The sequence below is a fragment of the Passer montanus genome, unplaced genomic scaffold (genome assembly GCF_014805655.1).
Source record: "Passer montanus isolate IOZ18808 unplaced genomic scaffold, ASM1480565v1 scaffold69, whole genome shotgun sequence".
In the NCBI taxonomy this organism is placed as follows: Eukaryota; Metazoa; Chordata; class Aves; order Passeriformes; family Passeridae; genus Passer; species Passer montanus.
The window spans coordinates 2,233,652-2,260,333 of NW_024372036.1; the positions used below are offsets into that span (position 1 = coordinate 2,233,652).

At 44.9% G+C, this 26,682-nt stretch overlaps 1 protein-coding gene across 4 annotated transcripts in view; it reads right to left on the bottom strand.

Annotated features, from left to right (window-relative positions):
* DYRK1A (dual specificity tyrosine phosphorylation regulated kinase 1A) overlaps window positions 1-26,682 on the bottom strand; it is a 72,685-nt gene that overhangs the window by 14,657 nt on the left and 31,346 nt on the right. For 3 of the 4 annotated variants that reach the window (XM_039729365.1, XM_039729364.1, XM_039729363.1), the window contains one exon: window positions 5,670-5,875. In XM_039729365.1, coding sequence (XP_039585299.1) covers window positions 5,670-5,875 — 206 coding nt within the window. Of the gene's footprint in view, window positions 1-5,669; window positions 5,876-15,788; window positions 15,881-26,682 lie in introns of those variants that run through there. The other variant, XM_039729366.1, reaches the window with a different exon arrangement.

A 26,682-nucleotide genomic window follows, 5' to 3' on the forward strand; every position in this document is an offset into this window, starting at 1 on the left:
TCAGCTCCTTTATCAGGTAAATCAAATTTCTAATAATTTTGTAATGAAATGAAAAGAGTTTCAAGCAACTGAACATCCATGATGGAGATAAAGAGAACAGCAAAAAAAGAAACTTTGAAGTTGTGACAACTTTTAAGCTCTTATCTTTCATTCCCATCAGGCTGTGTTGAACTCACAAGATGGAACCAGTTAAAACTGGACAGAGAAATATGAATTTATTACCACTTCAGGAGAAAGATCCCAGAAATCCCAACTTTTCTGCTCACCCTGGACCATGTGTTCCCACACCTCCCTGAAACTGAAACAATCAGCAGCCACAGCCAAGAGCAGGAGCCCTCCTGCCAGCACTATTTGGGAAATAAAAGCCCTAAAAAATAACTCCTGAAGGAAAAAAATGTAAAAAAACAGAGCTGGAAGTTTTAAACTGTAATTTAAAGCCTCATAAATAAGAGAAAAACAAAAAAATCTGGCTGGTCTTGGAGGATCTTCCTAGAATTCTTTGATCCTTGTCAGTGATGGGTTTGGGGACCACAGCCAGAAAGCAATAAGTGCAAGAGAGAATTATGTAAACAATCTTTTAAGAGCAACTTATATGTAATTATTTACATTATTTACATTTAATATAAACACAGCTAATTTATATAATCTGAATATGAGTTGTCATTATTATTCCCTAACCTTTAATCTGCAACTGTGAATGATTCCCCAAAAACCAAAAAATGGCCTGCAAGCCACTACAACCCTAAATGCAGGAAGGACAGAGCAGGAATAAAACCCATAAATTCACATGCAAGACCTGGCTTCCCTTTCTCTGCTTTTGAATTAAAATCATTCCAGGAACCTGAACCAGACACTCCATTAAAAAAGGAGTCAAGTCTGCAGCAAAGACACAAAAATAATCTGGTAATCTAATGTAATCTAAATACATAAGATTGTAGAGAATTTGAATATGAATTGTCATTATTTTCTCCTGACCTTTAATCTGCAGCTGTGAATGATTCCCCAAAAACCAGAATATGGCCTGCAAGCCACGACAACCCCAAACCCAAGCAGGAATAAAACCACTAAATTCACATTGCCTTTCTCTGCTTTTGAATGAAAATCATTCCAGGAACCTGAACCACACACTCCATGAAAAAAAAAAAAAAAAAAGGAGTCAGTCTGCAGCAAAGACACAAAAATAACCCGCGAGAGCATCCTCAGGTAACGAGGGAAGCTCAGGGATGGGATTTTGGGAGAGCTCTCCGGGCAGCACCGCGGTGCCGCGGCCAGCAGAGGGGGGCGGCAGCTCGGGCAAGGCTGCGCTGCAATCCCGGCAGCCGGGCTGGGAAAATCCCCATTTCCAAACCCAAATGCCCATTTCCCGAGCCCAAATTCCGATTTCCAGAGCCCAAACCCCGATTTCCGAGCCTAAATCCCAATTTCCAGAGCCCAAATCTCAGTTTCCCGAGCCCAAACCCTCATCTCCCGAGTGCAAATCCCCATTTCCAGAGCCCAAATCCTCATTTCCCAAGCCCAAAGGCTGCGCTGCAATCCCGGCAGCCGGGCTGGGAAAATCCCCATTTCCAAGCCCAAATGCCCATTTCCAAGCCCAAACCTGCATTTCCCGAGCCCAAATGCCCATTTCCCGAGCCCAAACCCCCATTTCCCGAGCCCAAACCCCCATTTCCCAAGCCCAGATTCCCCTTTCCAAGCCCAAATCCCAATTTCCAGAGCTCAAATCCCAATTTCCAGAGCCCAAATCCCGATTTTCTGGACCCTCCAGCCACCGAGGAACAAGGGCAGCAAAGGGGCTGCAGCTCCTGCCAGCCAGCTGCTGCCTGCTCACACCAAACATGGCACTTTTGGGGCACCCAAATGAGATGTTTAGGGCACTCAAAGAAGTTTTAGGACACCCTAACAGTTTACTTTTAGGGCACCCAAATAGAGTATTTTAGGGCACCCAAAGAAGTGACTTTTAGGGTACCTAAAGGAGTTATTTTTAGGGTACCCAAAGAAGTTTTAGGGCACGATAACAGTTTATTTTTAGGGCACCCAAATGGGGTATTTTAGGGCACCCAAAGAAGTCACTTTTAGGATACTTAAATTAGTTACTTTTAGGGTACCCAAATAAATTTTAGGGCGCTCAAACAGTTTACTTTTAGGGCACCCAAAGACGTTATTTTAGGGCACCTAAAGAAGTTACTTATGGAGCATCCTAATAGGGTGTTTTAGGGTACCCAAAGTTATTTTTAGGGTACCTAAATGAGTTACTTTTAAGGTAAGTTGAAGTTAAAGAAAGAAGTGTAAGGGCACCCAAATAGTTTACTTTTAGGGCACCCAAAGAAATTACTTTTAGGGTACCTAAATTAGTTACTTTTAGGGCACCCAAAGAAGCTTTAGGCCACCCAAACAGCTTATTTTAAGGGCACCCAAATAGGGTATTTTAGGGCACTCTAACAGTTTACTTTTAGGGCACCCAAATGGGGTATTTTAGGGCACCCAAAGAAGTTATTTTTAGGGCGCCTGAAGAGGTTATTTTAGGACAGCCAAACAATTTACTTTTAGGGCACCCAAATAGGGTATTTTAGGGCACCTTAACAGTTAACTTTTAGGGCACCCAATTAGATTACTTTTAGTGCACACTAAGAAGTTGCTTTTGCAGCATCCGAACAGATTATTATTTTTATATCTGCACCATAGCAATTATTGTAGGGCACCCAAACAGTTACTTTTAGGCTGTGGAAAGCTGTGGCACCCAAGCTGTCCCAAAGGTCCAGGCTGCTGATGTTGGGGAAACTCCAGGAAAGAAACAGAAGCTCCCAGACCCAATCCTTGTCTGTCTGACTGGATGGGAGCCACTGCATGGAAAGGATCCAACTTAAAGGATCAAACTCCCTGAATCTGCCTCAAGTCACCTTTTTCTCCTCCTGTTTTTATGGATATATTAAGATCAAACTATAAGGCTTCTCCAGCAGCCAATTGCTTTTGCTGCATTTTAAAACCAGGATCTTCTGGAAGATAAACACTGGAGAAAAGGAGGCTCGGGGGGATCTTGTGGCTCTGACAGGAGGGGGACCAGGGAACAGGGACAGGAGCAGAGGGAACGGCCTCAGGCTGGGCCAGGGCAGGCTCAGCTGGGCCAGCAGCAGGAATTTGCCCATGGAAAGGGTGCTCAGGCCTTGGCAGGGGCTGCCCAGGGAGCTTTGCAGTGCCCATCCCTGCAGGTGTCCCCTGGAGGTGGCACTGAGTGCTCTGGGCTGGGGACAAGGTGGGGACCAGGCACAGCTGGGACTCCTCCTGGAGATTTTTTCCATCCTAATGATCCTGCAATTCTGATCCTGCTGTGAACCTGCAAAGGCAGAAGTCACCTTCTGGGACCAAAGAGAGTTTGCCATTATAAAAGGCTGGTGTGTGTTACAAGCTCCACAAGGAGATGACAGAGAGAACAAGTGGTGGGACCCCACCAGAGGAATGAAACAAGCACCTAAAGATGGTTCCAACAATGATCTCTGCAAGGCTCCTTTCCAGAACTGACATTTACAGGACAAAACTTTATCAAGGTTTTGGATAAAAAACTTTTATCAAGGCCAGAGAGTGGCAGTATTTTCATGGCAATACCTTGAATAAGGATTCCTGCAGGAATGCCATACAGAAAGAATGGGACACAAACCCCCAGATGTTTGCAGATCACATCTGGAGAGAAAAGCACAAAGCCTTCAACCATACAGGTCAAGGGTTTTATAAGGAAAAAAAAAATATTGTTTAAAAAGATGAACAAGAGCTGTAAAAGGGCAACCCAAAAGAAAGAACAAGGAATTTATTCTGCAAAGCAGATGATCTGAGCCACCAGCAGGAAGGTCTCAGCTGGATCTGGCTGTGCAGATAAAATCAAAAATGTATTGCAAAGACAAAAAGACTTTGAGAGTCCCCACAGAGGCTCACACAGAACTTCCACTCCTGGTGAGGAGAACTCTTGGTGGAACTGGGTGATGGGAGAAGCACAAGAACTCGAGGGAGGAAAGAGGCAGGGAAGGGAGGTAGTCAGGACACCTCAGAAAGTTGGCCACCATCTAAGCCAAGAACATTGATTCTATAAAGTTGTGGTGGTGGTGCAAAGACAGCTTGATTGCCATGGTCAAGGTGGCCAGCTGATTATTTCCCCACATGGATCATGTCCATACAACCTAAAATTCCTTGAGTTTGTTTCTAAAGTGCCTTGAAAGGATTTAGGTGCAACTTTTCTTGACTGACCAGCCTCATTGCAGAAGTTCTGGGAGACCTTTAACCCAAAAAAGCTCACATAAAATGCCTCTGTAGATCCTCAAGCTATATATTCTTATATAGGAGATTTCCTCTTCCTCCTGGCTGGCCCTCAGGAAAGGAAACCCATCCCTGGCCAGCTCCATTCACTTTGCTCCAGTCACTGGAGATCTCCAAATCCTGGCACCCAACATCCTGGCCAAAAGTGTCTTCCCACAGCACCAGAGCATCTCCTGATGGTTCTGGAGACTTTTCTGCCTAAAACATCTTGAGCAGCTAACACACTTCACCTCCATCCTCTTCAGTGAAACATTCCTCATCAGTCTGCACCAAATTTTCCATTTCTGACATACAGGCTTTGCTGGAAACCATCTGCCCTTTTATTTCCACGACTGGGCCATGGAATTTTTAAAAACCAACAGAATTCCCACTTATCCAGAACCACAGCAGCTCTTGTGGCTCCTGCTGACTCCTCCTGTGACTCCTTTCAGCAGTCCTACCTACTCAAATAGAATCTATTTTGTGCAAACTTCTGTATTCCAAATACACCAACCACAGATTCTGCACTGCAAAACTGTCCATTAGGATTGGTAATAAAGCAATTAGCTGCTAACAAACAGCCCAAACATTTAAAAAACAGTTCTTATTTTAAAAAGAGCTTTTCACAGTTCTCCACTTGGCCAATCTTGCTCTCCCCTTATTTAAAAAAAATGTTACAAGTAGAATAATCATAATAAATATGTTCCAGGACTTTAGAAACAACTTCAAAAACTTTTTTTTGAAGTTACAGTATACATGTACATATATATACACATATATAGATATATACACACACACACATATTAAAAGATACCACACACACACACATATATATGTAATACATAGATATAGATATAGATATAGATATAGATATAGATATAGGTATAGGTATAGATATAGATATAGGTATAGATATAGATATAGATATTTTTTAAAATATAGTGTTGTATCTTAATTCCATCCTTAGAGAGTTGGGAGTTAATCAGTTTAAAGAAAAACCATACAAGAATAAATGCTCTGATCCTGTAATTTATGGTTGTGTAATACAGGGACAGAGAGGGACGTTTCACAGGGGTTTAGAGTGACAGGACATGGGGGAATGACCTTAAACTGAAGGAGGGCAAGGCTGGATGGGATCTTGGGAAGGAGGAATTGTTCCCTGGCAGGGTGGGCAGGGGCTGGGATGGAATTGCCAGAGCAGCTGGGGCTGCCCCTGGATCCCTGGCAGTGCCCAAGGCCAGGCTGGACACTGGGGCTGGAGCAGCCTGGCACAGTGGAAGGTGCCCCTGCCATGGCAAACTCAATCTCTAAAGGTCCCTTCCACCCCAAACGACTCCACAACTCCACGTCCAAGAGCTGCCAGGTGCAGCAGGAGGCCTCCCCCATACCTGGTTGGTCAGGGGCAGTGGCTGCTCGAGCTGCTCAGCGTAGGACAAGGCCGAGACCTGCTGGTCGCTGATGTTCTGCTGCCGCCGGTCACTGTACTGCTGATGCGAATGGGACATCTGTCCAGCCATCTGAAGGCCAGCAGCATGGAATGAAAACGATGGTGCAAGCCGAACAGATGAAGGTTTGCATGCTGAAGTCTCTCCTCCTGCAAAGACAAGGCGAGGGTTAAGCAGGGGATGGGTTGAGATTCTTGCCCTGTGGATCCCGGAGCTCAGGCACCCAGGGGCTGTCACACACTGGGGGTTCCACAAGGAGGGAACCCAGAATCATCCTCAGGGAAAGGTTTTCTGCAGGGCTGGGCAGGAGGGTGGACAGGGACTTCTCCTAAGGACAAGGGGACATGGTCTTAAGCTGAGAGAGGGCAGGGTTGGATGGGATTTTGGGCAGGAATTGTTCCTGGTGAGGGTGGGCAGGCCCTGGCACAGGGCGCAGAGCAGCTGGGGCTGCCCCTGGATCTCTGGAAGTGTCAGAGCTGGAGCAAGGTTAGGTGGAAGGTGTCCCTGACCATCAGGACTCCATCTTTAAAGGTCCCTTCCAGCCCAAACCATGCTGGGACTCCAATCCTGAGCATCCCTTTTCTCACATCTCCCTCTGGGTGTCATAATTCAGTCAGAATTTGACAGGGGTTATTCCAAACACACAAATCCCATGCATGGATTCCACAAAAGCCAGAAAAACACACAAGTTCTGCCTTTCAGGGTTGCTCCCAGCAGCTTTCTGGTACCAAAGGAAAAACGAGGGTCCAGCCTCAGCAGCTCATCTTTGTTTGGAGATAAGGTTTAGGGGTGATCCCAAAGGGCTCTTCCAACCCTGGTGATTCCCTGAATCCCTGATTCCCTGTCCTCTGTGTTTATGCCTCCCTACAAAGCACAGCAAACAAAGAGCAGCTGCAATCTGAAAGCAAAATTATCACTGAAGATTAAATTTAGAAGGAAGGTGTTAAACAGCCAAGCACCTGACCAGCAAAGGGAAATCCCCACTTCCTTTACAGTCCAAACATTGCAAGAAAACACAAGCACTAGAAAACAGTAGATGAGTACAGCCAAGGTTTGGCTTTCTTAAAAATAACTCTGTCAAAAGAAAACTAAAATATTAAAATTGATACTGCACACTGACTCAACACCTATCAGGGCAACAGAAGAACTGCATGGGTGAAATCAAACACCATTTCACATTGATTATATTAAAATATTAACCATTTTAAGTCAGGATTGCACAGGAAATTACTTTTAACTCTTCTACAAAATGTCCATTAAAAACTGAGAATCAGAGTTAATCTTCCATCTCTACAACTTGGTGGATTTAGTGAACATTTCCTTTTCAAGATTCACTGAACACTCCTGTAAGAATGGCTGAACATATGTAAGACATCATCCAGTATCTCTACTTTTTGCTCTTTTAATTTCTGAGGCTCTGCTTAACCTGAAAAAAAATCATAATCTCACTTAGCAACATCATGGTGACTGAAGTAAAAGTCAAAACAATATTTAAATCAGAGAGTCAAAAATACCACTAATTCTGAAGTGTAGAGCAAGTTACTTTCAAAGGTTTAAATCTTGTATTTTCTTACCTCAGGCTATAGGTCTCCAATAGAGAGATACCTGGCCAATGACATAACTTAATAAAAACAAATTTTATTTTCAAAAATTCTGCCCTGCCATTTCTTCCTAAAAAACCCAGAAAGCTCAAATATATAAACTCAAAAATGCTGGCACCATGGGGTTCCCATTTACAGTTTGACTTCATAGAGTCTTCTGACACTCCAAAAATCACAGTAAGTCTGAGGATAAACTGAATAATACACTACACACATTGAAAATAAAGTAAAAAGAAAATTAGAAGAGTGTTAAAAGTGTAATTATCTCACAAAACAACAGTTGTAATGTAATACAAATGTTGTAATGTGATGTTTTGGTTCAGCTGGAAAATTTTCATGCTTGTAGACCTTCTCCTCCCAAGACCACCTGCACCCATATCTTTAATTTTAATTTTTTAGTTTAGATTTTTTTTTGAGATTTGTTGTTTGTGAGTAACAAAGAGGTCCCTGTTGGCTTGGAGGACAGTCCCACCCCCCAAATGTGACACCACAAAACCAAACTGTGTCCACCAAGAACCTTCTTAACCCAGAAACACAAATGGTTCCACAGCAAATCTCAGGAAAAAGGGACAAGATTGGAGCCTGACCAGTGTGATGAGGTGAAGGATGACAAGGAGATGGATGGGAATTGGCCAACTCATCCCATCCCAAATGGAAAAGGATTTGAGTCACCCCTGAAATGGGACCCAAATCCTTTTCCCACCTGAGCACCCCCCTGGGGCAGAGGTTTGGGAGCTGAAAGCACAAGGATCAGCAGCCAAGGAATTGCACCCCCCAGGGCTCCCAGCCTGGCCACCAACACACACAAGGTCCTGATGGAATCCCTGCCCTTGCCACATGCCAGGCTCCGCTCCTGAGCCCTGCAATCCTATCCCAGCACAGCTAATCCCAAGGGAACACTCCTAGAAACACCGGTGACACAGCAGCAGGAAAGGAGGGGCAAGAAGGACTGGTGAGAATAGAAATCTTGACCTCCTTTAGTTTTAGGTCGAGGAGTTGCTCCAGAAATAAGGACATTTGTGCACAGCCATTAATTGAGCCTCTGGTGGCTCTGAGATTGGTTTTTGGCTCATCTGGAGAGCTCCAGACACCCAAAAAAATCAGGGATCTGCTGACCACCAGGGCAGGACTAAAATCCATGGGCACTTGTTCCCAGAGCACATCCAGAACTTCCACAGGACAGAAATATCTGTGAACAAGGTGCAGTCAATCATCAATTCTCCTTTTTAACCACTACGAGTTCAAGTGATCACACCCTATAAAGCACCTTGGGAAGAAAACGAAGTTAAAAAACCCCAAAACATATGCAAAGATCTCTAAGCATGAAGTGCATTAAGGGAAAAGATTATGGATTTGGAGTGGGTAGAATTGTCTTACAAATAGGCCTTACCTAATGTTAGTTCAGGGGAGGCATAAAAATACCCACCTTGATGTGTATTTGCACTCAAAAGAGGCTCACAGAACTCTCTGAAAATAGACACACTGCAAAAATGGATTCCCTCAAAAAGGAGAAGGTTTATTTCTTAAAGCATCATCTCAACACAGTGGAAGAAGTTCAAGAATATATTTATTTATTTATTTGGTGAGGATGGAAGATCTTTTGTCATTTAAAATAGCTGTGTTTTAAATGGATTTTTTTTAATAGATGTTTTGGAGCCTCCCCATCCCTGGAAGTGTCCAAGGCCAGGCTGGGACACTGGAAGTTCTCCCTGCCCATGGCAGGGGGTGGAACTGGGTGATTTTAAGGTCCCTGTCAACCCAAACCATTCTGTGATTTTATGATTTTTCCAAGCAACAAAGAAATTACTTACTGCAGGTGTAACAAATATTTGAAATTGTGATTATTGCAGAGTCTATAAATGAACTACAATTGGTGTAATATTAGAAAAGTTTGTGCAAATTTCTGCATAGATTTTTAAGAACTCAATAGAGATTCAATTTGAGATCCTGCTATTCCCATTTTGACACCACTCTACATAATTCATTTAGACATTAAACCTCCTCCCAAAAAAAAGTATTTTTGGTGGTAAAACACATCCCTGGCCTTCAGTTTCAGCTACAGCAAGGCACAAACATCCACTGAGTGACGGGGAAGAGCTGCAGGTGACTGAGTGATCCCAGAAGAGGACCAACAATCCAGAAAAAATCAGTGGATTTAGCCAAAGCCCAACTGGCCACAGGACTGGGCAACCTCCAAAGGTTTCTTCCAGCCTCAAGGTTTCCATATTTCTGTGACACAAAAGACAGCACAAAGTGAGATTTCTCCCTGGATCAGGAGTTGTTGGAGTAGCTCCTCTGTTGGGTGGGACTGCACCTGAAAGTCCCAACAGTCACTCCAAGCTTTCTTTGCATTCCTGTCACCCAGCTCATTAAAGATCTACTTTGCTTCTCAAAGTATCTTTGTGACTCTCTTTGTCCTTCTGTCACACTTTTACCTTAGTGTTCTATTGAGGAGTATTCATAGTGAAATATAAAAAAGGAGGCAAAGTCTGACAGAAACCATGAGAGCACTCACAAAGTGACATTTCCTTAATATGTCCTCCTACTTCTCACCTCACAATTAAAAATGAGCCCCCAAAAAGGACCATGGTGACAGTTTGGACCCTGTGAGTGATGCAAATCTGCCTTCAGGACTGACAAAAGCATCTCCCAAGTGCAGCAGCAGCAGATTTTGGCTCCGTGACACGATAAAGAATTATCTTACTGATAACAGAACCTTTGCAACAGCCTTAAAACACTTCCCTGCCTGCTGATGCTTGTGCAAGATGAAGCAGGTAAAAGCAGTGAAAGTCCCATCAGCATTTATTCCATACTTCTAGAAGTTTAAATGCAGGAATTCCCCAAGCTTGGAAGTGTCCAAAGCCATGTTGGGAGCAACTTGGGATAGTGGGAGGTATCCCTGCCCATGGCAGGGTGTGTGATTATTAAGATAATTAATGAAGTGTGAAACTTCCTCTGCACAATTCATCTGCCATTCTCTTTGCCTTGCTAAAACTTCTCTTCCTTTTCTTCAACATTTTTCCTTCTAAGAACATTGCTTTAACCCAAAATGTTTTGAGCTTCTCTCCCTCCTATCCCACCCTCCCTTTCCACCTTTGGTGGAAAGGGGGGGTGGGATAGGAGGGAGAGAAGCTCAAAACATGGTTGCAGACATTCCCTCTATTCCCTCTCAGGGATGTGCTGGCAGCTGAGTGAGAACCTGCCAGAAAACACCACCAGAGAATAAAAGTGTGAAGTGTCTCGTTGGCCACAAAGGGTGTTCTGCTTCCCACACTCAGAGTTCAGGAGCTGGTGGGGCCACAGCACAGAACAAGCACGGTTCTTACTGAGCAGGACAGGGTAAGATTTTAATTTTTTTTTATTTCCAACCCCTGCTAAAGCAGCACAGGTGAAGGCAAGCACTTCTTGATGCTTTTTTCTGTGTTTAAATTAGTGATGTGAAAGCAGCCCTGTGTCCACTGAGGAATTGTACAACGCTCTTCCTTCACAGAAGATTTTTTTCCTTTGCAAAGTTCATTGTTTTGCAGAGTTCTGGTCAACTTTATTTTTCAAAATCTCTACTTTGAAAAGCTCTGAGCATCCATGAGCATTGTGACAGCTCAGCTATTGAGGAGTGTCTGGAAAAGGGAGCCAGATCCCTGCACTGCTCCAATACCCAAGCACATCCTGAAGCAGCCAGGGAGCAATCAGCAACAAGCACTCGGATCTGAGAACTCTCTGTTCAAATAAACCCACGCTGAAGACGAGTCAGACCTACCAGAGTTCTGCCTGAGCATCACCAATGTCAGCCCTGGGGACTGCAGAGTTTGGAACAATCCTCTTTCAGGCAATGAGCAAACTCCAACCTGAACTCTGCGTGACCTCCTGCAGCCCCGCTCTGCCCATTGTCCCCACGCTGGGGTTTGCAGCGACTGCCTGAGAACCTGGGGGTCCAGGGAGCTCACTCTGCTTGGTCTGGAGTGGGAAAAGCTGAGAGAACTGAGGGAACAAAGGGAAATTACCTGTGGCAGCTCCTGGAGAACAATCCCGTTATAAATATCCCGCAGAGTTCCTCCTCTGGAGGAACTTTATTATTGTGGGGGAATTATTAAGAATGGCTGCTTCAGAAGTTCTCCTACAATAACCATTCAGCCAACTTCCCTGTACAGAAATGCCAAACACTGCTTTCCCTCGGAGCAGAATGGACCCCTAATCTTAGAAACAACCCTGCTCTCCAATCCCATTCATGGGCCAGCACCCCCATGGAATCCTCCTGCTCCTGCTCTTCCCTACAGCCAGAGCTGCAGGGAAGTGCCCAGGAGGTGACACCAAACTCCTGAGTGCCACCTTTTCCCAGCCTGGAGAAGAAGTAGGCCAGGAGCAGGTTCATGAACTGTTGTGGCACTGCTGGCCTGTCTTGGCCAGCTCCTTCCCTGGATGAGCTGCAGCAGGAGGTGGACTTTGGGCAGTACTTGTGGTCTGTGGCTTTTGTGCAATCAGAGGACAGCAGTTCCCCTTCCTGGAGAAAAAGTGGAGCTCAGACCTGTCACAGGGAAACATTGTGGGAAATATCTACCAAAAAAGAAAAAAGCCACTTCAAAAATCTGGTACCAGAAGGACTGAACGCTGCTGCTCATTGTAATTCTCCCACTACAAGAGAAAGAAGTTTCTAAAACTCATTTAATCTACTGGCAACACAGTATATAAATCTGTGTTTCATTAACTTATAAATATGACTTTGAGTACACTCTGGAGAATCTTAGAACTGAGAAAATGTTGTGAAAGTGAAACCACTTTTTTTTTTTTAATAAATGAAGCCCAAAATTCTCAGCTAAAGCCTACAGGAAACACAACCACTCTGAACTTCCAAGGTCCAAATTAAGCTCTCGGAGACCTCTGCTTTTCCATTTCTATCCTGGAGAAGCACCTGCTTGAAAGCACAGCTAAAACCCACCTGGAATTCCACACGGAAACAGGGACAGGCCTACAAAGGACTGAAAATGCACTAAAATGAAGAGAACTGTGTCCAGAAATTAGGAAAGCCCAGAATCCTTCCCCAGCTTTAATTCCGTGCCTCCATGTCAATAAGTTATGATTCTGTTTAGCTCCATGAATGCCCTGTTTGTTTTAGGGGGCAGAATGGAAGCAGGGCTCGCTGAATAGGTGGCCATACAATAGATCTTTTTATTTTCATTGTGTTTAACATAATATCCCTTGCCACTCTTCAGACTGTGCTCCAAATAAAATTATTCCTGGCTGCTTATAGATTCTATAGAGTGGTCATTGTTTTTGCATCCTAGGAATTCACAAACAATCATTTCCTTCTGTAGAATTGTGGATTTTCTCCTGCTCTGCAGAAAAATGGCCAGACATGGGATAAACACAAAAGGGCTCCATAATTTAAGTTTTTGCACATTCAGGACTTTGCAAAGACAAGGGGCACATCCTGGCAGGTAAATCTCTGTTTTGCAGAGCACCACTGAGGAGCAGCTTTACAGGTTAGGTAAAAAAAGCTCCTTTTAGACGCACTGCCCTCATGTGATCCTCAAGAGAGGATATCCCGGGATTTAGAGAGGAAATGACTGTACACACACAAACAGAGCTATCAGAGAAGGTTTTCCCCTTTTTTAACACACTTCAGGTTCTCCCCAAGTTTTCCTGCCACACTGGAACTCTGTCCAGCTCCTCAGGAGCACCGGTCAAACTCAAGTACTTTGGCTGCTGATTCACCCCAGCGTGTATTTATTTATTTAATGACAAATGAGTGAGTGAAACAATATCTCAGCAGTCAATACTTTATTACTGAAAGTTTAATAACCTGTATTTCAAAAAGATACCTAAGTTATTTTAAAACTGACAAATAAAAATTATCTAAATCCTTGTTTTCCAGAGGTCATCAATGCTGGTGAAAATGTGCCAAGATTGAGGTTCTGAGGCTTCTTTTTTTGTCTCCCCCTTCAAATTCATGTGCAATTTATGATCTTATGCAATTATTCTAAGGTTTGTAATTTTTCTAATTGAATGAAAAGCCTGCCATTAAAAAGAGGGAATATAAAGGAGAGGGGGAAATGGAGATAAACTCTTTTTATGATCATGGTGAAAGTTCAAAGACTCACAGAAACAATGTTGGAAAATACCTCCAGGATCATCAAATCCAACCTTTGACCAAACAAACATAATAACTCTTAAAGTAAAGACTGAAGTGTGAATATTATTCCAAACACAGCTTTTCCAATAATTACTTAACTCAAACTACCTCTGTATCTTTAATTCTGCTGAAAGACCCACACTTGCCCCTCAGTTCCGAGTGAAAACCACAAATACAAACAAAAAATTCTGTCAAATTCAATAAATAAGGAGAAAAATCTTTCTATAAACCATGGTAATCTCCTAATACAGCAGAAATTTAGGGACACAAAGTTTAAATTGACATTATTTTATCCCTTAAACATGCTATAAAAGAACTTCTAAACTGACTCTTCAGAAGGCTTCAACCAAACTCCAAATACACCCAATTTTTATTAAATATAAGGTTTTTTGTTCTGGAAATCGCTACGTTTCTCTATGAAAACGTTGGCTTTATCCAAGAAAAACTAAATTTCCCTCTGTTGAACCTGAAGTTTTCTGAAGGAGAAAACAGTCAAAAAATTAAATTTCTACCACAGTGAAAATCCAATTTAACCAAAAATCTGCTGGTGACAGAAATTCCCACTATTACCAGCAAATGCCAGGTGGTATCAAAGCACAGATACATACTGATACTTATGTGAAAGAGAAGGGGAAAAAAAGGAAAAAATAGCATGGAATGTAGCTGGATTAAACAATTCATTATCCTTACGGTCAGTTTTAGAAGAGAATGTGAGCAGTTGTGGAAGAAAATGCAGGAATTGGACACTGAGGAAGACAGGGAGGGAGTGGGAACAGGACTGCAGGAGGTAAAGTGATCCATGACTGAACAGGAGGAAAAGCTGCTTGGGAAGGCAGGGAAAGGAAAAAAAGGACAGATACAGATGCAGATTTAAGCAGCGGAATAGATTTTTAAGCTCAGATTCCCCAATATTCTTAGACAGGAATGATATTTAGGACAGGAAAAAAAAAAATCAACAGGACTCAACTTAGAGCTGAGGAGGGGCTTGGTTTTTGGTGTGGAGTTTGTTTTTGGTCGTTTTGGGTTTTTGTTTTTTTTTGTCGGGTGGGATGCGAATGCACCATTTTTGAAAGGTGAGCGTGTGTGTTCCACAAATAATTATTCTAAAGAAAAATGAGATTCAGATCCCCATCTCGGACAGCGAGAAGGGGCGAGGTGAGTGCATCAGCGTTCTGCTTTCTGCGGGAAGCTGGCTACTTTAAGGCATTTTATTTTTAAAAAGATATAAAAATAGGGGAAAAAAAGGGGGAAAACTGGGGGGAAGCAGCAATTAGCCGAAGCGGCGGGCGGCTCGGGGCTCGGGCCCGGCGCAGCGCGCTGTGAGGGCGGCTCGCACCGCGCAGGCCCGCGCGTCAGGGGGAAGCCGATCCCGGCGCTCCCCTCAGCGCATCCCCGGCTGCCGCAGCGCGCCCCAGCAACAGCGCCTCATTAGCATAGCCCACCCCGGGCCGCGCCGCGCCATTGGCCCGCAGCGCCGCGGCGCGGACCAATGGCGGCGCGCTATGCAAATGCGGGCGCGCAGTTGCCAGGGCAGAGCTGGCGCGCGGCGGCCAATGGGCGCGGGCTCCATAAACAAGGAGCGCGATTGAGCTTTGTCACATTCGCCGGGCGCTGTTAACACTTTCCAGTTTAGGGCGAAATTAGCTCCATCTCCCGAGGATCAGGCTCATGTTCTACATTTCACCCCCACAGCAAGGGCAGGGCGGCGCAGCCATGATACACGGGATTTACGGATAAGCGCGCCCGCGTTAGGATTTCGCCTTGCCCGGCTCCGGGACGCCTTCTCCAGGGCTGGGATGTGAAAGATCCCCCAGCGCTGCCGGGTGGAATTCTTGCTGGGGCTTTAAAAAGCTCTAAAGTTCCCTGTCGCTGCCTTCCTTAGGCAGGTCACCTCCTAAAATTACTGTGTCAGGCTACTCCTGTCCTTCCCTTCTTCCTTCCCTTTTCCTCAAAGATCTGCATTTATGTTTCATTGGTTTGGGTTTAACCCTAAAGACACAACATCCTTTATTATTACTATTATTATAATTCCTCCCCCCCCACACAGATTTTAAGCAAATGAAATTTCAGCTCGTTCCACCACCGCTAACGACTGAACATGAGCGAAGCTGAAGCATCCTACGAGAAATAAGCAGATTCTTTTTTTCTTTTAAAGAAAAAAAATAATGATCTGACAGCATATTGGTGTCTCTGTGCCTGTGACGGCGTGAATCCATCACTGACCAGCCCCGCTCGCAGGGCTGCTGGGGAGATCCCCTTCCCACGCGCAGGGGGGATGCGGATGTGGAAAACCGGCGGCTGGAAATGCAAAGAGTGACAGACAGACAGACTTACTCTGGAAGCCCCCGGCTGTCCCTGCAGCAGCAGCAGCAGCAGCACTGTCCCTCTGTCTCTCTGTCTCTACGCCGTGGCGGCCGCAGCGGTGCCGGGCATGTTTTTCTGCACTTTGCCGAGCAGCAGCAGCAGCAGCAGCAGCAGCAGCACTGTCCCCTCTGTCTCTCTGTCTCTACGCCGTGGCGGCCGCAGCGGTGCCGGGCATGTTTTACTGCACTTTGCCGAGCCCGGCAGCGATGTGCCAGCGCCGCTGCGAGTCACTCACCTGCCGAGGGGGTGGGGGTGCTTCCTGTTCTCCGGGGCTCCGCCAAGGTGCCACCGGACAGGGGACAAGGTGCCACCGGCCCGGGGACAGGGCACGGAGCCGCCGGGGTGGCCTCGCTGCTGTGGCACAGCGGGGACAGCGCCTGGGGAGGGGAAGGGGCACGGGCAGAGCCACCCCGGCCCTGAGGGCTCCCCAGCACGGCCCGACTCCACAGAGCTGCAGCGGGGAATCTGATTTTACCAAGCGCCCACAATGTCAGCTCCAACAGAACTCCAAAGTTTTACCGGCTCCCTCATTCAACAACTTCATCTTGGACATTTTAGCAGCAGTGAAACTACTGAAACATCTCCTTCCATGCCCTAAAACACCAGTAACTCCCTCAGCGGAGCTCCTGAAATCTCTCCCTATGTGCCCCAAAACACCAGCAACTCTCTCAGTGAAGCTCCTGAAATCTTTCCCTCATTCAACAACTTCATTTTGGACATTTTAGCAGTAGTGAAACTACTGAAACATCTCCATCCATGCTCTGGAACACCAGGAACTCCCTCAGTGAAGCTCCTGAAACCTCTCCCTCATTCAGTAACTTCATTTTGGACATTTTAGCAGTAGTGAAAACTACTGAAACATCTCCTTCCATGCCCCAAAACACCAGCAACTCTCTCAGTGAAGCTCCTGAAATCTTTCCCTCATTCAACAACTTCATTTTGGACATTTTAGCAGTAGGGAAAACTACTGAAACATCTCCTTCCATGCCCCAAACCACCAGCAACTCTCTCAGTGAAGCTCCTGAAACCTCTCCCTCATTCAGTAACTTCATTTTGGACATTTTAGCAGTAGGGAAAACTACTGAAACATCTCCTTCCATGCCCCAAACCACCAGCAACTCTCTCAGTGAAGCTCCTGAAACCTCTCCCTCATTCAGTAACTTCATTTTGGACATTTTAGCAGTAGTGAAAACTACTGAAACATCTCCTTCCATGCCCCAAAACACCAGCAACTCTCTCAGTGAAGCTCCTGAAATCTTTCCCTCATTCAATAACTTCATTTTGGACATTTTAGCAGTAGTGAAACTACTGAAATACCTCCTTCCATACCTTAAAACACCAGCAGCTCCCTCAGTGAAGCTCCTGAAACCTCTCCCTCATTCAACAACTTAATTTTGGACATTTTAGTACTAGTGAAACTACTGAAACATCTCCTTCCATGCCCTGGAACACCAGCAGCTCCCTCAGTGAAGCTCCTGAATCTCTCCCTGTGTGCCCTAACCCACCAGCAACTCCCTCACTCAGTGTGTGTGCCCTACACACCCCACAAACCACTGCCGCCCATTCTTTATCTGCTGGCAGCTTTTGGAACTCATTTATTTCATGTATTTTGTGCTCATCTCGCAGCCCCTGCGTTACCTGACCAGGGCTGAGGAGATTTCCCGAGCAATCCGGCCGGGCCGGGCCCGGGCAGCACTGATCCCGTGCTGGGCTGCCCCGCCGGCCTTGCAGGGAAAGACTTTTATCAGCACCTCAGCCAGAGTTCCTCGTGTTGGTGCAGCGCCTCCTCCTTCCCCCACCCCCCAAGAACATTACTCACAATTTGCAGTTTGCAACGCAAAACTAATTAGAGATGGAATAAATTACCTGCTGCATGGCAGCACGTCAAGCCGCACGAGAGGTGAAAAACACCCAATATTTTATCCCAAATCAATACCCGGCATTTCCAGCTGAACAGAAAGTTAGCATAAATATCAGCATCACTTTTAAAGCTTTCCTTTTGTACAAACAGATATATTTTTAAAAAAATTTAAAAAGAAATCTTTTGCTACGCATCAAACCCATCAAGGGAAATTACTTGAATTATTCTATTTCCCATTTGTAGTTACTGAGGCACAAGATATATTTAAACAGTTGGTAGAGAAAAAATGGGAAGCATCTCCCATATCAATGTACAGCCAGCATGCCAAACCATGAATGTAAGCGCTAAACAAGGGATGAATACATCATGTGCAAGAGTCTCACATGATATAAATTATTCAATACCTGACCAAAGAGAACAGCTTTCAGGAGAGAGGGGGAGGATCTCAAAGTACTTTTGTAGTTTGAATACAGGCAGGGTGAGGAATTGATGCAGAATCTTTTTAACTCTGTTAAATAATCCCATGTATTTTCCAACTATTTCACTGGGTGACATCCACCCAGCTCTGGTGTCTGCCATAAATAAAGGTGGATTTCATCTAACACAGCAATGACAAATTTAAAATAAAACCAACTGTAAAAATAAAATAACTTGGCACGTGGGCAAGTGTGTATTTTGAGAATTTGGGCTGTCCCCTCCTTCCACTTGCAGGACTTGCACAGCCCTATTGATATTAAAAGTATTTTTTCCTTTACTAATCCCAAACTGGCTGTAGAGTTTGGGAGTTTTGAGATTGGATTTGAGATTGCTGTTAACTTGGCACACACCTTTAAGGACCAACATGCACACGCAGAGGCTTTTTAAGTGAAAAAGTGAACTACAAAAAAATATCCACCATTATAAATTCCACCTCAGTTATGGGGAAGCTGCTGGTGTGATGATTCCAGGGAATTCCCTCGCTGGCTGATTTCATGGATGATTTTGAAGTAATTCATGTCACTCCAAGAGAAATTTATAGCACTTAAATTTTAGCTACAGAGCAGTTCTGTTGCATTTGAAGACATTGCACTGCTTTGATACTCTGTATTAATAACACAAATTCTGACAGAGTTCCTATAAACCAGAATATTTTGAATTAATAACACAAATTCTGATGGAGCTCCTAAAAACCAGAATATTTTCTATTAATAAAACAAAGTCTGATGGAGTTCCTAAAAACCAGAATACTTTAAAACTCTTAGGCACGCTGTCCTTATGAATCCATATCACAGTTCATAAGATAACATTCCAGGTTTTTTCCTCACTCCAAAGTTGCCTAGAAGCACCAGAACTGTTCCCTAAAATCCTCACAGGTTGTGAACTGCACCTAAACCATTTTTCTGCTGCTTTGTCAATGATTTGATAACTGATATTCTGACATCTGCATTTTACAGCCAGTCCTGACAAACTCCACTCAGAGTTCCCAAGTCACTAAACAATAAATCATTCCCCAGTAAAAAGTTTCAATATTTCCATATCCAGCTTAGTGCCCATCACAGAAAATAAAAAAAAATGTTTAAAAAGATCAGAAATAAATCCAGGCAAGGAGGTTGACAAGTCCAGTCAAACCTCACTACTCCAAAGCACTCATTTGAAAGCCCAACTTCCTGCCTTTGTAGTAATTCCTGTATTTAGTACATAAACTTTCAAGTTTAAGCAATTACTTATTTTGATTTGTCTCACCTTGAAGTAGCAGCTTTTAAGGAGAAAAAAACCTGAAGTGTGGTTGGATCTGTGCTTCCAGCTGGAAACCACCAAAACCTTCACTAATCCAAACAATATCACCCCAAAGTGGGGCTCACTGTAAACTGCATTGATTTCTCTAAAGTAACACAAATTTCAAGCAAGAAAAATTTAAAACATAACAACAAAAACCATCCACAAAACAAACAAAAAATCATTATTCCATTAGGATAATACTGTGATTTAAGAAAATTATTTTTGAAATGTAACTTGCATTTTTCCTTATAAAGCTTTACTGTTTCTAGCATAAACTAAGGAGTAAGTATTAAAGCTAACTATGAAAATTGGGGTTTTGTTCACACTAATAATAACAACAAGAGCGACACTACCCAAGTATCAGAGTTGTGCAAATTTTTAAAAATAAATTTTGTCTGCATCTTAGAGAATCCTAGAATGGTTTGGGTTGGAAGGGATCTCAAAAATCATCCATTTCCACCCCTGCCATGGCAGGGTCACCTCCCACTGTCCCAGGCTGCTCCAGCCCCAGTGTCCAACCAGGGATCCAGGGGCAGCCACAGCTGCTCTGGGAATTCCATCCCAGCCCCTGCCAGGGAGCAATTCCTAATTCCCAATATCCCACCCTAACACTGCTTTCCCTCAGCTGATCTGCTCCAGAAATCTGATTCCCAGTTACAAAAGCCCCCATTTGCCATGACTGGGCTCCTCCTTCCCAAGAAGTGCCACCTGTCCCCTGAGGGACATCGTGGAAGATGCACAAAGCAAAGACACCCTGCTCTGGCTGGAACATCTGAGCCTCTCCTTCCAGCAGTCTCTGGTTTTTCTGGAATGTCAATTCCCAGAACAAGCTCCTGAGAGCTGCCTGTCACTGCACCTGCAGCATCCACGTGGGCCACCCAAACAAGCAGCTGACTTCCAAGGGGTGCAGGGAGGGAAGGAATCATTGCAGCATTTCCTGAAGGATCCATAACCTACACCAAGAAGAAGCTGACCAGATTATTTGCCATGGTTTGTGTTGTGTTTCCTCATCTCCAGAGAGGTGCAGAGGAACCATTCCACCTGAGGAAAGAGAGTTGGATATTCCCAAGGAAAGGTGATGATGGAAAATTATTTACAGGATCTAAACACCAAACACAGAAGGAAATCCTCAAGGTTCAGCCAACAACTGTGTTCTGGGAAAAGATCACCAAGTCCTGTTCATAGCAGAAATGTTAATGAAGTTCTAACCCCTAAAGGCTTTTAATTCAAACAAAACTGTGCCCTGGCCTGGTCAGGGAATGTTCCCAGTTCCTGAGGACGCTGTGAAAACCACATTTATGGGCACCAGACATGACTGTCCTGCAATGCAAAGGAACCACGACCTCCTACAAAGTCATGTCACCAAGGCTGAAGTCACTGCAAGTCAAGAAAAGTGAAATAGTAACACACAAACTCTTTATTTAAACATTGAGGTATCAGTGAGCTTCAAAGCTTCAGCACTGAGGCTTTCAAAGTGTTCTGAGGGAACAGAACACCCAGCTCCATGAATGGCACAGGCAGGACTCTGCAAACACACACGTGAGGATGAGTCTGGGAACAGCCTGGCTCTTCCCTGGCAGGCAGATGCTGAAACGAGAGGGAAGAAGTTGGAAGTGCCCTCCTGCCATGAGTGAAAACTCACTGGAGTGAGGGCTGTGCCAGGCTGAGATGATTGAGAAGGGGTGCAAAGAAATGCCACCTCAAAGAAGTATCACTCCAAAGAAATGCCACTCCAAAGAAATGTCACCCCCAGCAGGACATCACTGAGGGAAGTTGTCAAACAGTCCTCAAGGTGATGGGATGGAATTGCCAGAGCAGCTGTGGCTGCCCCTGGATCCCTGGCAGTGCCCAAGGCCAGCTTGGACACTGGGGCTTGGAGCAGCCTGGCACAGTGGAAGGTGTCCCTGCCATGGCAGGGGTGGAGCTGGATAGGCTTTAAGGTCCCTCCCAACTCAAACCACAAAGAAATGCCACTCCAAAGAAATGTCACCCCCAGCAGGACATCACTGAGGGAAGTTGTCAAACAGTCCTCAAGGTGATGGGATGGAATTGCCAGAGCAGCTGTGGCTGCCCCTGGATCCCTGGCAGTGCCCAAGGCCAGCTTGGACACTGGGGCTTGGAGCAGCCTGGCACAGTGGAAGGTGTCCCTGCCATGGCAGGGGTGGAGCTGGATGGGCTTTAAGGTCCCTCCCAACTCAAACCATCTTGTGATTCCATGAATTTGGAGGAGAAAGTTCAAAACGGCCAGGATCTGCCACCTCTGTCTGTCAAAGACAACAAGAGCCACGTAACTCATTATTCTCATCACTGCCACAGAGCCCAACTTTTCAGCAAGTCCATTCAAGAGCTGAAAAGCCTTACCAGGAAGAAAGAGCAATATTGTTTCTCGTGCTCCAAAGGCTCTGCAGAAAGCAGGGCCTTGGTGCAGGAGGAGCAGGAAAAGCCCAAGGCACCTGCTCCTGTTCTGCAGCACCACTTGTTCTGCCAAGCAGTGGCGACACTCGAGGCTGGGCTCTGCCAAAGCATCTGGGTTGAAAGCACCACGGTGTTTTCTCTGGCCCTGCTGGCCAAGAGAGCACAGAACTGCTTCCAAATGTCACTCAAGCTCACACAGCTCCTCAAGACTTCTTTGGGAATTTGTGGGATTGCTGTGATTTTTCAGCAGCTCCAGAGAGCCCAACCGTGTCCAAGCAGAAGGTGCCAGAGAGAACTTCCCTTCTTTTTCTGCCCCACAAAAGGGAGACTTCCCAACATCTCTGCAAACAAGAGGGAGTGGACAGAGGTGGAAAACTGTCTTTGCCATCATTTATGAGAGGAAAGCATGGCAGACCCTTCAGGGGTCATGGCATTGCACCTTTAGCCAACACTCCACTGCTTCAAAAGATCATCAAGGTTGAAATGATTTTGCCAGGGGAGGTTGTGATTGGATATCAGGAAAACCTTTCCATGCAAGAGTGGTCAGGCCTCGGGATGAGCTGCTCAGGGAGGTGGTGGAGTCTCTGGGAGTCTTCAGGAGGAGCCTGGATGTGGCCCTTGGGGACAGGGTTGGGGTGATGCTGGTGCTGCTGGGTGATGGTGGGACTGGAAAATCCTGAACACCAATGTTTAACAACCCTTTCAGTGAAGAAATTCCTCCAGGTGTCCAACCCAAGCCTCCCCTGGCACAGCTTGAGGTCTTTTCCTCTTGTCCTGTCCCTGTTCCCTGTGAGCAGAGCCTCCTGTCCCCTGGGGAGTTCACACACCAGAGTAATTTTGTGTTCCCAGCTCACAGGATTTCACTCCTGAGGGCCAGAAGCACATCAGGCACAGAGTCACACCTGGAATTTCCTGGGATTGTCCCTTCCCTTGTAACTGTGTTGAGGACCCCAGAAAGGGCTGGAGAAAAGACCCCCTGACTCTCCAAAGCTGAGCACAGCAATGCTTCTCCATGGAGCATCTTGTCCAGATGCTTCCAAAAACATCCTGAGGCATTTCTTGTTCTCCAAAACTGATCAGTTCCTATCTTTGAATGAGGAAAGCCAGGCCTCTGTTAGAGGTGCCATTAATCCAAAGGTGCAGTACCTGTCTAATTACCTGGTCTTTGATGAAATTCCCATGATTCATTAGGAGCTGATGTTGAAAGCAGCCCACACTGCTTTGTTTAAGGAGCTGCTACCCAGACTTGCTCAGAAGACACCGATTCACTTTTCTCTAAATTGATCAAAAGGCTTGCCCAGGAGGGAGATTAACCATCTTCCTAATGGGTATGGGCAGCTTCTTGGGAAGACAGAGCTACTGCTAATCTGGTATCGAGGAAAATGTGGATTTTTGATGGCAAAAAATACTGCTGATAACCTGGGATCCATGGGAGAAAGTGTGACACAAAGTCAAAAAACAAAATACTGTAAGCAATCTGTAAATACTGAGCACCTGTACCTGGGCAAAGGGTATTTGTAGGGAAGGAAATGGTCCCTGGGAGGATGGGGCACAGGCTGTCCAGACAAGCTGTGGATGTCCCATCCCTGGAAGTGTCCAAGGCCAGGGCTTGGAGAAAGCTGGGATCATGGAAGGTGTCCCTGCCCATGGCAGGGGGAGGGAAAGCGATGAGTTTTAAGGTCCCTTCCAACCCAAACCATTCCAGGATTCTATGAAAGCAAGAATTCCCTTCTGCTCTACCAACCCCTTCTCAGAAAAAAAAGTGAAGCAGATTTTTCATTCACGTTGTACAGGCTACAATCCATGGAATTCCAGGACACAAAGGATTCCTCAGGTGTCTGAACATCCACTGAGTGTTTACCCAAATACCTGCAGCCAGAGTGAAAGACTCCAAGTGAGAAGACGTCACCACGGATCTGGAAGTGTTTTGAACCCAAATCCCTGCTCCAGACGAAGTTAGCTCCCAAATTCTATTTAAGGAAACTGCCTTCTATTGAAGAAGTGGAGTATTCAGCTGGCTCCGTTTTGGTGGCACTTTTTCTGAGCAGAGAAGTGTCAGAATTTTTGCATTTGGATGGCAGCCTATAGAGCCTGGATTTCTCCCAAGAAAAAATAAAGTTGTGCTTCTTGCCTTCCCCTGGAGCTCCACATGCCTCCAGACAGAAAAGAAAACACCAAACAAAGAAAAAACACAACAACTACTTTTTGCCTTTCTCAGGATCCAAACAGTCGTTGCCTGGGGCCTTTTGCTACCAGAATCTTTGTTGGAAAACAAAGCTGAACACAGAATTTAAGCTGAAGGTGCAGAATCCTAACTTGAAAACTGACCCATTGATTTGGGTGTGAAACAGGCTCTTTTTTCAGAGGAAAATCTCTTTTCTTCACAAAAGAAGTCATGAAGATTACTGAAGTCCATGAAGTCAGCCCAAGCCAGAGGACAAGAACAACTTTACAGATAAAATTTCTCAGAAGATGGAAGAAAAGCTGAACTTTCGAAGGAAAGCAACACAAAATTCTCCCAGGCTTTGTAAGGGAGAAAGAAGCAAAAGAATATTCCTGCAGCTGCAGGTCAGGAAAAAATAAGTTCTATTTCTCTATATATATTTATATATTATGTATATATAACAAAAGATAGAACAACCCTGGGGTTTTTTTGCTTTGACAAGAGAGGGGAAAAAGCAATTTTCTCCTGAGACATCCTGAGTCCAAAGAGAAAGAAAAAAGGATTTAAGGACAACAGTGGAAATAATAGCTGAGGAAGCAGGGAAGCAGCAGGTGAGTACCCCTGGATCCAGCACATCCCAGGAATCCTTCCCAGCACATCCCAGCACTGGATCCAGCACATCCCAGGAATCCTTCCCAGCACATCCCAGGAATCCTTCCCAGCACATCCCAGCCCTGGATCCAGCACATCCCAGGAATCCTTCCCAGCACATCCCAGGAATCCTTCCCAGCAGGCAGCCAGGACAGGGAGCAGCAGAGATGTGAGGTGCTCCATGGGATGGGCTCCAGAGGCTGGGAATGCTCCGGGTACCAACAGGGAAACAGCTCTTCTAGTCTAGGAATTGTGCTCTGGGATCTCTGACCACATCTGCTCCTGCAGCTCTCTGCTGGCACGGCTCACACATCCAGTCTCTTCCTTGAGACAGCTCCTTCCAGCCAGGGAAAATGGCAAAGCAGGAGAGGCTCAGCTGGGAACTGAATTTTGTAAAATCCTGGGATGTGAAGAAAGGAGAACACCCCAACAGCATGGGCCAGTAACTGCTCTGCTCACTCCAGATTCTGGGCTGTGACCCTTTTTCTTTGCAGGATTTAAAAGAGGGTCATGCTCTTATCAAACACCTGCTCAAGGACATTAAAGGTGAGGAATAATCATTGATTCTGAGGCTCACCAGTGACAAAACACAAAATCATCACAACTGGTCTAAATTAAAGCACACAAGACTAACTTGTATTTTTTTCCCCAGTTATTTATTTATTATAATTATCTTAATGCTGGAATCAAAGTTTCCCTTCAACATCCCAGCTTGCCCAGAGCAGCTGGGGCTGCCCCTGGATCCCTGGCAGTGCCCAAGGCCAGCTTGGACACTGGGAGCAGCCTGGCACAGTGGGAGGTGTCCCTGCCATGGCAGGGGGTTGGAATTAAATGATCTTTAAGCTCCTTCCAACCCAACCCATTCTGGGATTCCATGACCTCAACAAGGCAATTTTGAAAAATGGAATTTTGGAGAAAACTCCAGAGATGTGAACATTTAAGCCTAGAAATAAACACTGCCTTATTTACATCCCTTTCTAAGCACCAGAAATACCCTAAAAACTCCACACTGGATCCATCACTGCACTCGGGGAAGTCTCCAGGAATTACTCAGCATTGTGAAATGATTACTCTAAAATTATTTTACAGCTGGAAGTTTTAGAAAAGTTTAATTTAAGAAACAAGAATAAATCAATTAGCAGAATGCTGCTTTTTTTTTATACAGTCTTTAAGGGCCTAACACAGAGCCTGCCATGAACATCTGGAACTCACCTAAAGTGAAGCTGTAAATGGAATTACGATGGACATCTGCTGCCTTTCAGATCTTCTGCTAAACTTCAGTAAGTGAAATATTTCAAAGGGCCTAATTCCCACTTTTATTCCAAACTAGCACAAAGCCTCTGCATTACTGGAAGGTAGAAACTTGGTAAATATATTTGGTGAGATGTTTAAATTGATTTTATATTTTGTAAGCTAATATAATACATGTAAGCCATTATTCCATACCTACATGAAGATAAAATCAGTTTTATATTCCAGTCAACTTGTGGATCTACTGAGGGGCATTAACAGCAAGTCAGACCTCACATTAATAAGGCAGGTGAAATCACAGATACTTTTACCAATATGTAAAATCTTGGAGAAGCAGTTCATTCCTTTTAGGCATCTTCAGGACCTTGGAGGAGCATGAAGATGTCAGCCCTGTTACAGCCAAGATGAAAAACCATGTCTGGATCTCCATGTGTTGCCAGAAATAGTTTATTTTTCTGGAGTGGCAAAACAGTCCTGAGGAATTGTGGACTTTAATCACAATATTAATTATTTTCTCTATTTAAAGGCCCCACTGCCTACAAAACCAGGTAAAAATGAAACAAATTTCATCCACCTTTACAGACCTCATCCTTCTGTTTATTTCCTGGCACAGCACATCTGCTGTTCTCTCTCCACCACATCTGAGGGAGCACAAACAAGTGGCAGTGTCACCCCAAAATACTGAACTCAGGCAAGATGCTCAAATATTAAATTTTCTGTGATTTTAGTAAAGAAAAAGCAAAATGTTGGATGGTTTAGCACAC